We start from the raw sequence: 15,195 nt of genomic DNA on the forward strand, positions 1-15,195 counted from the left end.
GCCCATTTTTATTTTTTGCCTCATTTTAGAATCTGTTTATTAACAATAAATGTTTGAAAGCATTCCAATGGTGTTTTAAAATGAAGATGTTTAATCTTACTGTCTCTCAGTCTGTGTTATTTTGTTAAAATGTCACGAGAAGTTGCATGGATAAAGTGTTTTAATGAAGGTTGCTTTAATGAAATAGCATGTTTTGCTATTGTTTTAACGATTGGTTGAATTAAAGTCTGTTTTCCGGTTCCCTGTGCAGCTTCCTCCGTACGGTGGAGCAGTTCTGTGTGGCGCACAGGCCGCTGGTGAGCTACCCGATGGTAAGCCTGAGCTCTCCTTCATTCCCTGGCGTGCGTGCGGGGTGGGCAGGCCCCCGGGAAGCGGTGTTCTGTTGGCCCATGCCTTTTGGATAAGCGTTCCCTTAGCGCTTGCTGCTTTCGCTGGGAGCCGTAGCAGATTTAATCGCCGCCCCACTTTCTGTGCTTCAGAGTGCCGGACGTGCAAAGGTGAGTTACGGGAACAGTTGCTCATTGCTGTCTTCTCCTAACAGTCCTCAGTGACACAGATACACATTCCTTCATAGCCAGAGCTCTTTGCAAAGGTTCTGAAGTGCGCTTTCTCTCTGGATGCGCTGGCTGCTGGGTCCAGAGCTGGCGATTCTCTGAGCCCGTGCTTTCTGCCTGGTTCAGTGGCAGCTCAGGTCTGCTGTCCTGCAGTCTGTGTTTATGTCACCAAGGCTCTTGGGAATTCAGGTGAGCTCTTCACCTCTTGGCCTGTTGTTATTGATCGATTGATTGCCTCTGTCCCAGACACTGAGCTGATCAGTGGAGATGGCCGTTGTTGAGATGCAGCCCTTTCGTATTATTTAAGTGCCCAGTGTTACTAACAGCAGGGGCCTTGCACACGTCAAACCCGTGAGACCATTTTTCAGTTTGCATTGTGTTAAAGGTTCTCGCTGGCCTTGGAGAAGCTAAAAGCCTAACCTTTTCTTTGAGAGCAGGGATTTGGTTCCCTGTTTCTTTAGCCTTGTCTGACCTATGAAAGGGTTTTATTATAGTTTAGATTTAAATATAAACCCTGAAAAGACTATGTAAACTTTCTGTCTATAGTAAAACGAGAAAGTGATTATATCTAAAATTATTAGCAACTTTGTAAGGAGCATAGGGAGAGGACAGTTCCAATGATTGCTTAGGACGACAGTAAACTAAGCGATGCTCCAGGGACCCACATGCCCTTGCAGGGCCGCCCAGCCTCCAGACTGGCTTTGTTATCTGTGGGTTGAGGTTCTCCCTATCTTCGTGTACTTGGCGCATAGGAGGTGTGCCACAGGCGTTTACTCAGTGCTTAACAGATGTCTCATTATTTTCCCTGTCATAATAGTCCTTCCGTCCTGATCCAGGTAGTGGCCTCACCATCCTCCCAGTCGCTTAGGCTGGAGATGGAGGCTGCACCTCCCCCTCCTCCCCTCGTCTGACCCCCCCCCAGTGTTCCAATGTCATTCCTCTAATCCATTTCCTTCTTCTCTCTCCCTCTCTCCCTCTCTCTCTCTCTCTCTCTCTCTCTCTCTCTCTCTCTCTCTCTCTCTCTCTCTCTCGCCACATCCCTCCTTCTAGGCTGGCATCCTTGCTCAGTTACGCTTCTTGACTTTTTTTTAAATTATTTTTGGCTGCGTTGGGTCTTTGTTGCTGTGCGTGGGCTTTCTCTAGTTGCAGCGAGCGGGGCTACCCTTCATTGCTGTGGGCGGGCTTCTCGTTACGGTGGCTTCTCTTGTTGTGGGCTCTAGGTGCACGGGCTCCAGTAGTTGTGGCGTGTGGGCTCAGTAGTTGTGGCTCACGAGCTCTAGAGCGCAGGCTCAGTAGTTGTGGCACACGGGCTTAGTTGCTCCATGGCATGTAGGATCTTCCCGGAGCAGGGCTTGAACCCGTGTCCCCTGCATTGGCAGGTGGATTCTTAACCACTGCGCCACCAGGGAAGCCCCTTCTTGTTTCTTTTTCTCCATTCTCTCCTCTCTCTTCTCAAGTCCATCTTTTAACCCTCCAAAATCACGGCTGCTCACACTGTTAGTGACAGGCCAGCTTAAAGGCCCCTTTTCTCCAAGGCCTTTTCTGCTCTGTTTCCGTTACTTTTGTTTCTCCTGCAGTGCTAGCTCACTCTGCCTCCCTCTTTAGGCTGAGTTCAGCTGTGGGTGGCAGAGACCACAGTTCATCCGTTTCTGCGTTTAGCAGCTGCACAGTGTAGTATCTGCCGTGCTGTAGACTCTCAGGATGTTTTTTTTGTTTGTTTTGCGGTACGTGGGCCTCTCACTGTTGTGGCCTCTCCCTTTGCGGAGCACAGGCTCCAGACGCGCAGGCTCAGCGGCCATGGCTCACGGGCCCAGCTGCTCCGCGGCACGTGGGATCTTCCCGGACCGGGGCATGAACCCGCGTCCTCTGCATCGGCAGGCGGACTCTCAACCAGTGCGCCACCAGGGAAGCCCTCAGGATGGTTTTGGATGAACACTTTAGAGGAATTTGTTCTATTGCCCACCATAGCCAGCGACTCACGCTCTTGGCGGGGGCCCCTGCACAGCGTGCCTTTTATACTCCTGCCTTTTTAAGTCAGTTCCCAAAGAGGGAAATAGCCCCTACCTCTCACCACCCACCCCATCCAGTTATCCTGTCGACTCCACTGACCTCTCTCTAGCTCCTGATCGAGGTAGATCTCTTTTCCCTGTGTCAGGAAGCATTCTTTTTGTAAAGCTGTGAGGCCTCATCTTACCCACCCTCTGCATGGTCATCTCCCGTCTTAAATGTTTGTCTCCCTAGTAGATGTAACTCCTTGAGGCAGAGACCTTGCCTTACCTCTGTACCCCACCCCCCTCCCCGATAATAAGCGCTTTGCACATAGCTAGGTGCTCCGTGATTGTTGAATTGACTCACTAAGAGTTGATCGGAGAAATCAGCCGAGGAAGCCACTTAAGCAGTAGCTCTCAGACCGTCCTGGGCATGAGAATCTCCTGGGGGCCTCTGAACATCGCAGACTCCGGGACCCCATCCGGGCACCCCAGGCCACGGTACCGTGTGTGCTACGGTGCGCAGACTTTGAGAAGTGATGTGTTAGGATGTAATTGTTTTATTTGAGCTGGTTTTCCTTCCCTCAACAACTCCACTGGCTGCGTGACCCGAGTGCTCAGGAGCTTCCAGGCCTTCCACCACTCTTCTGGCCTGACAGCTTGGGCCTTGTCCTGACCTCTCTGCCCTGGAGGGCAGTGCACGTGTGTGTCCACGACCAGTGTTCCTGAATAGGAAAAGGAACTGTTCTGGGTAGGAATCGGACTTCCAGGGATGTGGTCAGATACTTTGTTGGGTAAATGTTCTGATGACAACTGTAGCATATTGAAATGGTTCCGTTAATGTCACATCACATTCTAGAATGTTGTATGATACGATAAGATTAAGAATTGAGATGTGGAAGGCACTGTGTCTATCGGAAATAATCAAAATGTGGCACGCACTGCGTGGTACAGCACGTCCTGATTTTTAGCATGATTCACAAAGCACATCACGGCCTTCAGAGGGCAGCCTCCTCATGCCGAGTGTCCGCCTCCTCACGTACAGCCATCTCAGTCCACTTAGCAGCACTGTACCCTTGAAACCTCACAGGATAGGGGACACCTGGCAGGAGACTGGACGGGTCACTTTTGGGTATAATAGTAGAGAAATTAATTTCTCTGTGGTGATTGTTTTCAAAATAAGGAAACAGCAGATCAGCTCTCAGGGGCCAAAGGATTCAAATTGTCCTATCGGCGGCTTTATAGTAAAGCCTGCTGTTAGGCATAACCATCATTAGTATTCTTTTTTCAGGAACTTTTTGTTTGTCAGGCTGTTGTATTCCCCCTACCCCCAGGGCATGTGATATCAAAACAGATGGAGAATTAGGAAACTATTTAGGGCCCTGGCCCCTCTGTGGGGCTGTTTTTTCTTCTCTAAAAAGACTTCCAAAGTAAAATATATTCAGTTTTGTTAACAGAATATGATTATTTTGGTATGGTGATTTTTTTCCCCTTGAAATACATACCTTGGAAAAAAAGTGTGTCTCTTGTTCTAGACTTGGAGAAATCTTCAGTTATGCACGAAAAATGAGTTAAAAAGCACGTGTCCTTTCCTTAACTTCTAAATGTATAACTACTTCATCAGATGTAAGATGACATTGGTGCTTGGTGTCTATTGAAAGACTCAGTTGATTCTAAAACTCAACCTAATTTCTGAGATGTGGCCTATGGAAAAATGTCCATGTTAGAATGGATAGAATAGATGGTTTTCCATGTTAGAATGGATAGAATAGAATAGAATGGATAGAATAGATGGGGAGAAAGTAATTGAAGGATTGCAAGGAGATTTTTAAAGGTTTGCAGTCCTAACTTTATCTTTTTGGGATTTTTGGAAGTACCTTCATTACCCATGGAGTTAATCTAGTATGAATTAATTTAGTAGAATTCACATGCACTCATGTAAGGCCATTTTTGGACTTCAGTTAAGGTTGTCAGTAGAGAAGATCTGGGAGATGGATAATTTGAAAGAGTGCTTTTGTGTGAATCATATTTTTGGAATTACTAAATTACATGAATTAGAGAAGCCATATATATATATATTGCATTGATTTTTAAGTCCCCATGTTAGTCATCTTGGTTTTTTAAAATTAAGTTTTCCAAGATACATATGCCCTAGTCTCACGCTTATAGAGTTAGCTAATAAAGTCAGATATCATTATTGAGGGATGTGTTTAGATAGGCAGAATATTATTTGCTTTCTATTATAATTTTGTTTTAATTTCTACCTTCTGAAAGTCTCCCTTAGCTACCCTGAGAGTGGAAAATAAATACAGGCTTCTGTATTTCATATCCCCAGGTTAAATATAATTTTGTAGTTATTTATTTCAGCGAATTATTTATTCAGCACAGAAATTAAATGTCATAGCTTCGTTAATTACTATAAGACTTTAGGTTTCATTTTCAAAAAGGCATAATTACTGAGACTTTTATAGTTTGTATAGCTGTGTTCTTAACTAATGGGATGTTTACTGATCATTTTCTTTCTAAACAGGGCAGGACTGTCAGAGAATTGAATTTGGTGTTAATGAAGTAATTGAACCCAATGACACTTTGCTGAGAACTCCCAACTACAGTATTTCAAGCACATTGAATCCTCAGGCCCCTGAATTTATCCTTAGTTGCACAGCTTCCAAAAAGATCCCCAATGACATCGATAAAGAAGTGAACTACAGCTCAGCTGACTGCCAGTACCCAGGCTCTGCCCTCGCCCTGGATGGCAGCTCTAACGTGGAGGCGGAAGTTTTAGAGAACGATGGCGTCTCGGGTGGTCTTGGACAAAGGGAGCGTAAAAAGAAGAAAAAACGCCCCCCTGGATATTACAGTTACTTGAAAGACGGCGGCGAGGGTGGTCCTTCCACAGAAGCCCTGGTCAATGGCCACGCCGGCCCAGCAGTCCCCAGCAGTGTAGGCACGGAGGATGTGGACTCGATGGGTGATGTGCCCCCCGTGGGGACACCCAGGACTTGGGGCAGCCCCCAGGACACCACGGACTTCGTCAGCGACGCCGTGCCTGCTGGTTCTTTCCCCGGAGCCCTTGACAGCGGGGCCAGGACTGCAGGGCAGCCTGAGGGCTGCCCCGGGGCCAACTTGGAGCCCTCTCGCCTCCCTGCAGAGGCCAGCAGGGACACCCTGTTGAGGACAGCTGTGGCTCAGCCTGCCGTTGGGACCGATACTACTGAGAACCTTGGAGTCACTAACGGACAAATACTTGAATCCTTGGGTGAGGGCACGGCTGCCAACGGGGTGGAGTTGCACACTGTGGAGAGCTCGGACTCGGAGCCCGCCAGGGCCGAGAGCGGCGCCCCTCCTGCGGACGCCGCGGCCTCTGCAGCGGCCACCGCCCCTGCCGGTCACAGTCAGCCCGCCAAGTCGTGGGCCAGTCTTTTTCATGGTTCTAAGCCCCCTTCCTCCTGCGCCGCCCCCTCGCCTGTGGTTTCCATGGAAGCTAAGTATTCCCCTCCTGCCACATCTTCCCTGGTCTCTGAAAAGCAGGCCGAAGTCAAGGAAGGGCTGGTTCCAGTTTCAGAAGATCCTGTAGCCATAAAGATTGCAGGTATAGTTCAAAAGATACAAGTGTGAAGCCAAGATGGGAGCAGACAGGCTGGGCTAAAAACTTTGCTGGTATGTTGTTGCCCACAGCGGTAGTAGATTGATTACCCGTGTGTTAAGAGGAATTTCTGAATAATGCCTGTACCTTAAATTTTACTAAAAGTATAATGGTATGTGAGCAAAATGGGGTGAGGAGGGGGTGTCGTGCCTTTATGTTCAGTGGAAAAGCCATGTCCATTACCACTTTTTTACCAGTCCTTTCCTATTGACAAGTTACATTTCCCTTTCTTGCCTTTTGATCGAGTGACTGTGCTCCATTGTGTGACTGTGTAATAGGCAGCCCCATCTGTGTTCCAGCTGTTGTGTACCTTTGGTGTCATAATCCCTGATTTGGACTCACTTTGCATTGTTTCTTTATTTCTCAGGACATAAGAAAGTATTTGGGTTTTTTTCTTTTTAATGCCTATTTTGGATGGAGTAAATGGATTTTACTCAGTTTTAGCACACCAAGGCCAACTCTTGACAAGATGAGAAAAACGGTAACAGTTTGCCGTAAAGTTAATGTTTTATTCGACGTGCTGAGGCTCAGAAGTAGGACCAGTTCACAGTAAAACTATAAAGCTGCATGACTTGTGATTTTTAAAGTTAAAGTAGAAAGTCAGAAACAGAGGAGCCGTGTCTGTTTATCTACGTCGAAGAAGCAGGGGCTGCTCTTCAGGTTTCATTGTACCGAGGAGTTCACTAGTAACCACCTTTTCAGGTTTTTGCCCCTGAGCCGAGTTAAAGTTAGCTGTCTCACTTAGGCTTTACGTGATGTTTGCTGATATCACATTTTGGTATGCCTGACAGCATTCATTACCAGGATGAGGGGGAAAGCAGTAGCAAGATGCAAAATGCATACCCTTTTATGAATGGCCAGAATTCCATCAGATATAAAACACATCCTTTTGATGGCCGTAAGATGACAGCAAGCAATACTTAAAAATCTTCTTTTTTTCCGTTTTTTTTTTTTTTTTTTTTTTTTTTGCGGTACACGGGCCTCTCACTGCTGTGGCCTCTCCCGCTGCGGAGCAACAGGCTCCAGACGCGCAGGCCCAGCGGCCATGGTTCACGGGCCCAGCCGCTCCACGGCATGTGGGATCTTCCCGGACCGGGGCACGAACCCGTGTCCCCTGCATCAGCAGGCAGACTCTCAACCACTGCGCCACCAGGGAAGCCCTAAAAATCTTTTTTAATGAGCATTTTATTCCTTATACAGAATACATTATTTTGAATAATCTAGGTATCTGGAGTTCTCTTAAAATGAGAAGTTAACTGATAGATGAATCACCATTTTGGGCTTTAAAGTGATAACTTTTAGGTTATTTGGGTGAATTTTTTATTATAAATATTAAAATGCTATTAATGTTTTATTATTATTAAAATGTGTGCATTGCAAGGGAAAGCTGTCAAGGTCAGGAAAGGGGAGTAAAAGCCTTTGAATAGATCATTAAGTTAAAAGTTTATTTTTAGTCTGTAATGAGAAATACGTGGTGTGACGCTTTTAAAAACGTGCGTTCTGAGTTTAGTCAGAAGGCATTGTAATTGTATTTCTGTTCCTAAAAATTGCTTCACAAAGGAAAAACCTCCCATTCCTGTGAAATTTTCTCATTCTTTATTTAAAATAAGAAAGAAAAGATTCACTTTAAACGTTTTAAAGCATTCTAGTCATATGACTTTAAATGTGGTTTGATGCGTAGTTTGCCGTGTATGTTAAAATCTAGTTGACCTGCTAAAATCTAACGTTAACCTGCTTTCTAAAACACTGTGAAGGGAATTCCCTGGTGGTCCAGTGGTTAGGCGCTTTCACTGCTGGGGCCTGGGTTCCCTGGTCGGGGAACTAAGACCCTGCAAGCCCCACGGCACGGCCAACAACAACAAAAAAAGAAAAGTAAATTAAAATGATGTAAAAGTAGAGGCTCTTAGTTATTTGTATTAATGGAGAGTGTTGCTACAATTTAATCATTTTTGAGTTGATGCAGTGTGTTCCTCCATTGCTGTGGGGGGGACCCCCGTTTATTTTCTTAATTCTATTTTTGATTAGGTCAGTTGTAAAGATGTTTTAATTATCTGAGCAGAAGTGTGGTTCCTTTTAAAATACTTCATTCTTTTGAGCCTGGTTATCGAACCTTAGAAATACACAGTGTAGTTGCTGACAGTTTTCAGTATTTCATGTTGTGAAATAATGCAGTGATAGTCGTCACTCTTGGAATCATACCGAGCTTAGGTAAAGAGGATTGCTTGGAATTTTTTCTTCTGTCACATTCTCCTCCTGAGAGGTTTTACTTTATAAAAACGGTAAGGTAGGTTCAGTTTATTGTACAGATCACTACCACAGACTCCCCCTAAATGGGCACGCTTTTAAGCGTAGGCCCACTTACTTTAAGCGGTATTTAACTGTGTGAAATTCTAGCTCCATTAAAAGATCTGTTGATGTTGGTTATCATAGAATTTGACTTGCATTAGCGTCTAAGTGGTTCTACTGAGAGAATAATTTTTGTGTTTATCATTATATTTATTGACTTTTGGGAAAGAAAGAGGAGGGAACAGCCGTTCAGATAAGATCACTCTTTTCTGAGTTCTTAGAGTAATATCAGTCTCCACAGCCAGTTTCTGACCCCAGGGCCGTTTATTCTGGATGTCTGCATTTCTGGATCATCTGCCCTGTCCTTAAGTCTGTGCTTAACAAATGCCAAATAGTTTCTGTATAACCGCAAGTGAAACACAAATCAACTGTAAACAAAGAATTAGAATCACATAAAGCCTTTTGAAATGAAGCAGCCAGCTTTCAGTTACCCACGGTCTGTTTACCCATTGCTGTAATGGCTTCTGCTTTTACCTTTTTGGTGGCAAGGCCGTCTTCCTGGTGTCATTTGTCAACATTTTTTTTTTTCATTTGCTGTTTTTCTTAAGTGTAAACTCTTACTTAAGAAGGAGATGGAAGGGAAGAGCACTTACACTGAAGCACCAAATGCCTTCCCTAACCTCGCGGGGAGTATGAACCTGCACAAGAGGCCCGCGGGGTCCGTGTTTCAGTGAGTGGTTTGTGTCTGCGAGGGGATATGTGCCATTTTTCAGTAGGAATAACTGAGCTAGGAGGTGAGCAGAAGAAACTTGAAAATCTTAATTCTTATAGCTTGTATTGAAAGCAGTTGCAAAACTTGAGGCACACCCCTGTTGGAGAGTAAGTATGACAAATACCAGAAAAGTAGGAGTGATCTCTGCCTGTGCTCCCTCCATTAGCTCAGGGTCAGAGTTTGAAATGAAACATATCCTTGTGATGAACATTACACTCTTCCTGGTTTTTTACTGAGGATCACTTGTCCTATCCCAAACCTAAATTGTATCAAATGCTTTCGAATCACAAATAGAGCTGTTTTGTATTTTATGTTTTGCATCAGTGTATTTTGGTTTAAAGGAGTGTAAATAATGGTGGGCGAGGAGAGAGACTAGGCCAAATGCCCAAACAGAAGGAGTTAAAATTCCAGTGTAAGAGAACTGGGTAAACTGAGGTCGTAGAAAGCTTTAAAAAAAATTCTATTCTGTGGGGGACTTGAGGTATCTAGTAATGTCATTTATTATGAATTTTGGTAAAACACACTTAGTAGATGATTTTGCACAGTTTTATACCTAAAAATTGTTGCTGGAGAGAGCGACAAAATCACTACAAGTTGGATCTGCTCAGAAAAATGAGTTCCTGGGTCTGTATTTATTGTAAACAAACATATACCCCGATTGATCTTTGTTTTAGTGGTTTATAAATCACATTTATATTCAACACTTTCCCTGTTCTTGGGAAATAATTCTCCAACATTTTGCATTTTCTCTTCAAATTCTCCGAAGCAGCACAGGCAGTGACCATGCAGCAGGCCCTGAGCTGAGGAGGTCCAGCACCTGTTTGCAGAAGTCACACTTGTGGGGTGAGAGTTCAGTCCATGTCTAACTTGATAGGTGTATGTCCTTGCTAATCTTTCTGTCATGTCTCTTTTAAAGAACTAAATGGACACTCCTCCACTTACAGAACATAAGTTGATCTATAGCCAATGGGTAGTGGTACATTTTGGTCACTTTGCTGTCCTCCACCTGATTAGGTAACCAAGATAGCGTGTGTTCTTCCAAAGTGACGTAATGAGGAAAAGAAAAACACTTGGAGAATGTTCTGGACAGTTAGGAAGATGACAGAAAAGCAGGTCGGCAGCATCAGAATGTCAATTACGAGCCGGTTATTGAGCCTTAAGAATCAGTGAAAGTTCTGCAGCTTGCGTTTTCATGGATTTTAAATGGTAATATGACCTAAATGCTAATTTTAGGAAAACAAAATTTGATGCATAAAAATATAAGAATAATCCTAGTTTATATGGACTTAAAAGTTTACAGTGCCAGTATTGCCATTGTGTTTATGGATCATTTCATTTGAGTGATTTGTGGTTATGTATGCGGGCTACTGTATACGTCAGTGTTTGAGCTGTTACGAAGATGAAGATAATGCTTTCAGTTTCATATCTTTTATGTGATACGCAGTCATTCTGGCATTTTGTGCCATGCCTATAACGTCATTCCGGGGCAACCCTGCCAACTACTGTGGAAAAGATGGTTTGAGGAGGCCACCTTCGTAAAGTTACTGTCTGAACAGATCTGAGTAGTAAATTATACCAAGAACAATGGATTGAAAAGAAGGCCTCTGGGGGGAAGGTTTGTTACTACAGTCAACTTCTGATAATTTGCCCTAAAAGAAAGTAAAATAGAAAACCAACGGTGATGACTTGGGACCATAGGTCAGATTTAACGGTTCAACCTCAGGAAATACCCCACTCTCTCTCTTCTTTGGCTGCCCTTCAGTGCTCATTGGACTTAGCAAAATCTAAATGGAAACGGTGATGCTGTTATTATAAAAGGAACTTAATTAAATAGAGCCAACTGTTATACCAAAAAATTAAAAGCAGTATTCCTACTCGCTTGTCTGCATTCATGAATATTGACTTCTGAAATACAGCAGTAAGACTCATTTATTTTAGGAGCATTCAGTAACAGGAACGGAGATTGTTTACAGGAATTAGCGCTGCCTTTGCACCGGTGCTGCTTGACTGGGTGGGAGAAGAGGAGCCTCGGCGCTCCGGAGCACGGCGGACTCCGTCAGACGTTAGCGTCTGGCTCAGTTTGTGGTCCTTGAAATTCTTCAGGGGGAGGAACGCTCAGTGTACAGTGTGTTATAAAACTGAACATTTAAATTGTGTGGATGTTTGGTTTTTAAGAGAAAATCTTAGGCAATAAGATATTTAATCTTAATTTTTTACAACCTTTCATTCCTTTTGAAATGTGACTTTATTAATATACTGTATACTCACAAAATATTCAAAACTTAATTTTAAGGAATTGAAGCAAACATTTCTTTTTGGAGAACTGAAAAGTGTTGGTTCTCTCAAACTCTTTTTTTAAATATAAACTTATTTATGTATTTATTTTTGGCTGCGTTGGGTCTTTGTTGCTGTGCGCGGGCTTTCTCTAGTTGCGGCGAGCGGGGGCTACTCTTCGTTGCGGTGCGCAGGCTTCTCATTGCGGTGGATTCTTTTGTTGCGGAGCACGGGCTCTAGGCGTGTGGGCTTCAGTAGTTGTGGCTTGTGGGCTGTAGGGCGCAGGCTCAGTAGTTGTGGCGCATGGGCCTAGTTGCTCCGCGGCATGTGGGATCTTCCTGGACCAGGGCTCGAACCCACGTCCGCTGCGCTGGCAGGCGCATTCTTAACCACTGCGCCACCAGGGAAGCCCCTTGCTTCCCCTTCGAGAGTGGAGTTGGCCTGTCATAAATGATTGTTTTTAGTTTAACAGGATATGCATCCAAAGCACTTTTAGCTACGTATAAAGTTATTTTTGAGTCTGTGAAAACAGATGCATGGAAGGGAAGTTTCAGATAGATCTTGCATGCCTGCCCCTGATCATTTTCTTTCTGTTTTCCTTCAGTGTCTGTATTGAACAGGAATTGATATTGTCAAGCCACTTCCCCTCCCATCTTCACCCCTGCCCCCAACCCCGGGAGACTTTGCTTCCAGTATCATCAAGAAAATTGAGGTTGCTATTTCATTTCTTTCCCCACCGTAAACTGTGGTGAGTCTGCCCTTCCCTAGCTTCTTCCGTCCTGCGATCCTGGGAGGCCCTTAGTGACCCCCTTCTTTTGTCTTACTCCTCAGCCAGGCTCCTGGCCAGGGGAGCCTGCACGAGTGGTCTCCACTCTTGCTTTCCTCCTTGAGGCCCTCGAACGTGCTTCTGCTTCCACCACTGATTCCAGCCGCCCTGTCCTCCTAGATCACCGTTACGGATTCTCCTTAGCCTGTCGCTTGGACGTGGGTGGTGCTCAGGGTTCCGCTTCTGACCCAGTGCTGTCAGAGTGTACAGTTCAGGCCGCGAGCTGCAGGGTCGTGTGTGTGTGTGTGTGTGTGTGTGTGTGTGTGTGTGTAGATATGTTACGGTCTGGTCTGTGAGTGTCAGTGTACTGTTTACTGGTGTCTTCCGCGTACCTTTTTATCTGAGCCTCTGAAACTCTTAAAACTGAACTCCTTACTTCATCCCTGCCCAAAGCAGGAAAGAACCCGCTTGTCCCGTTGCATTTCTCCTCTGGGTGGAAGGCACCATCACCCCAAGCTGGAGACGTTCTCCTGGTACCATTTGCTGTCACAGGCCCCTGGCCACCTCAGGTTTCTCCAGTTCTTGGATAGGGCAGGGCATCCCCACCACTGCCCCACCCAGCTTAGCCTGCACTGTGTGGTCCCTTCTTCACTTGTCTGCAGGCCCCGCTACAGCAGGGCCACTGCTCAGTCATCTCTGCACCTGCAGGTCCTGGTGCCCAGGCAAAGCTTAGCCAGCTGCAGCATGTCATTTATCAGAGGTCCTTGTGTTAGGAAGGCAGCTGGTTTTGAGTTGTATGGTTATGTGAAAGCTTAATATTGTTTTCAGATAGAAAAGTACTATGGCAAAGATTCACAGGTGTCTGTTGGGCGTCATTGCGGACTGATGCTTGTTTGAAAATGCACAGATGTTTTGCAGAGTAACTGTGCGAAGTAATTGCCATTCTGTGACACACGTCGGAAATTATGGGCTGTGGTGATAAAATGGCTCAAAGACGGATGTAAAAATCCCCGGTGAGAAGAAGATCTTCAGCTTGTGGGGAAAAGTTAGTATCAGAAACCTTAGAGTAAAGGACCTTAAAGCAGAGTCCATTGTCTCCTGAGAGCAAAGAGCCCGGCTTCTGGGACCCAGGCTCGTAGGTCAGCGCAGTCATGCGCCCTGCACCAGTTCCCTAACCCCTCTGGACCTAAGTTTTGTCACCTGTGAAATGAGGATGATAACGGTGTCTCTTTGACAGGGTTGTTAGGTCAATTATGAATAATACAGACGGAGCTCCTAGCGGTGTCTGTGCGGGGTGTCAGTCACGTGGGCGTGTGGTTCAGTTCTGTATCTCATCTGTTCCTCCGTGAAGGCCCAGCGCTGTGCCCCGTAGTGAGAGAGACAAGAGGACCTTGGCAAGCTTAGTCTAACTGAGCAGATTCCATGGGTTCTCTTGGGTCGCTTATGTTTCCCTTTTTAATAAGTGGGGAAATTATTCTCTGTGCTTCCTCAGTCAGAGGCGAGAGGGCATTTACCCTCACAGGAGAGAGGGAGGGAGTGTGTGTGTTGACATTAGAATCTTGCAAATTAATTTCTTCATTTAATTCTTAAGTCTGGCATCTGCCAGTGCAACTGTTTTTAGGGAACAAAGGCTCCTTTTGTGTGAGTGATGCTTTGGGTGGCGGGTGCTGATGTCAAATGCGTGCTCCCCAGTACACAGCCTAAAAGTGACGGGGGGGCTGTGTTGTGTGGCCGCAAGTCATGGATTTGGGTACCGACTGTGCTGCCTGGCTCCTGTGAGGTCACAGGCAGGCGCGTTACCCCTGAGCCTCTGTTTCCTTTTGGTGAAAGCGGGATGGTTGGTGGTACTCTGGGATCCCTGAGGATTAATCGCAGCGAGTTAACGTTGTAAGTTGTAACGCACTTGCCAAGAGTAGAAGGTAGCCAAACGTTGTGGCTGTCACTGTTAGAGGATTCGTAAGGGACGTGGGGAGACCTTGTTACAACATTTCTAAAAAGAAAAAGGGCCAGTTACTTACCAATATTTAAAGCATTCTTTTGTAAAGATGGCATTTACAGCTATTTTAAGACTGTGGGGAAGAGTGATGTCAAAAGGTGAATCTGAGGATAACGAAGCTTATTTCTAAAGGGAGTAAGGGACTTTAGTATTCCGAGTGGGACTTCTGATGAAAATACAGTTCAGTTAGTAGGAGATCATTGTCCCCAAAAGAGGGATCATCACTTGCTGAACAGTCACCGAACACCCACTGTGATGTGCTGGGCATCCAGACGTGAACGAGACGGGTCCTGCACGGCAACACCTTTCTGGATGGTGTCTGATTGAGGAGGCCTGCCCGGCTGTCAGTGTTAAAAGAGCCTGTATCTTTTAAGTCTGTTCCCGAATACTGTTACGTCGTTTTTTAAGCCCTTTCTGTTTCTTATTAAAACAGTCTTTGTGCTCCCTAGTGATATTATCACAGGAAGATAAATAAATGTCATCAGTGTTTGGGGGGAAATAGTTTTGAAAATTTTAACCATTAAATAATTATGTGATGTTGAACGGAACGAAGCTGTAACAGCCTGCCTTCGCTTTGGATGTGACGTGCGCTCTGTTGAACAGGGTCCCCCTCCCAGGGCAGAGCGTGAGAGTTGTTCACGAGATGCCATTAACGTCTTCACTGTGCTTCCCTCTTTCAGAGTTACTGGAGAACGTAACCCTGATTCATAAACCAGTGTCATTGCAACCCCGCGGGCTGATCAATAAAGGAAACTGGTGCTACATTAATGCTGTATCCTTCTCAGAGGCTGTCCCCCAGGCTGGCTTTCTGCAGCTTCCTCTTCCTTGGGCACATTCGACTTAGTTCCGCTTCTGTGGGGTGTCTACCCCACATTTTGAATCCAAAACCTCGATTTCTTACTGCTTATTAACT

General features: G+C 45.3%; 1 protein-coding gene across 1 annotated transcript in view; it reads left to right on the plus strand.

Moving 5' to 3' along the window:
• Positions 1-15,195, plus strand: part of USP10 (ubiquitin specific peptidase 10) — a gene marked incomplete at its 5' end in the record, with an annotated part of 69,648 nt that overhangs the window by 37,815 nt on the left and 16,638 nt on the right. Inside the window, 3 exon segments of the mRNA XM_082676242.1 lie at positions 251-311; positions 5,073-6,134; positions 14,963-15,054. Of these exon segments, the coding sequence (XP_082532368.1) occupies positions 251-311; positions 5,073-6,134; positions 14,963-15,054 (1,215 nt within the window).

Source organism: Grampus griseus (assembly GCF_964374135.1).
Source record: "Grampus griseus genome assembly, chromosome: 19".
In the NCBI taxonomy this organism is placed as follows: domain Eukaryota; kingdom Metazoa; phylum Chordata; class Mammalia; order Artiodactyla; family Delphinidae; genus Grampus; species Grampus griseus.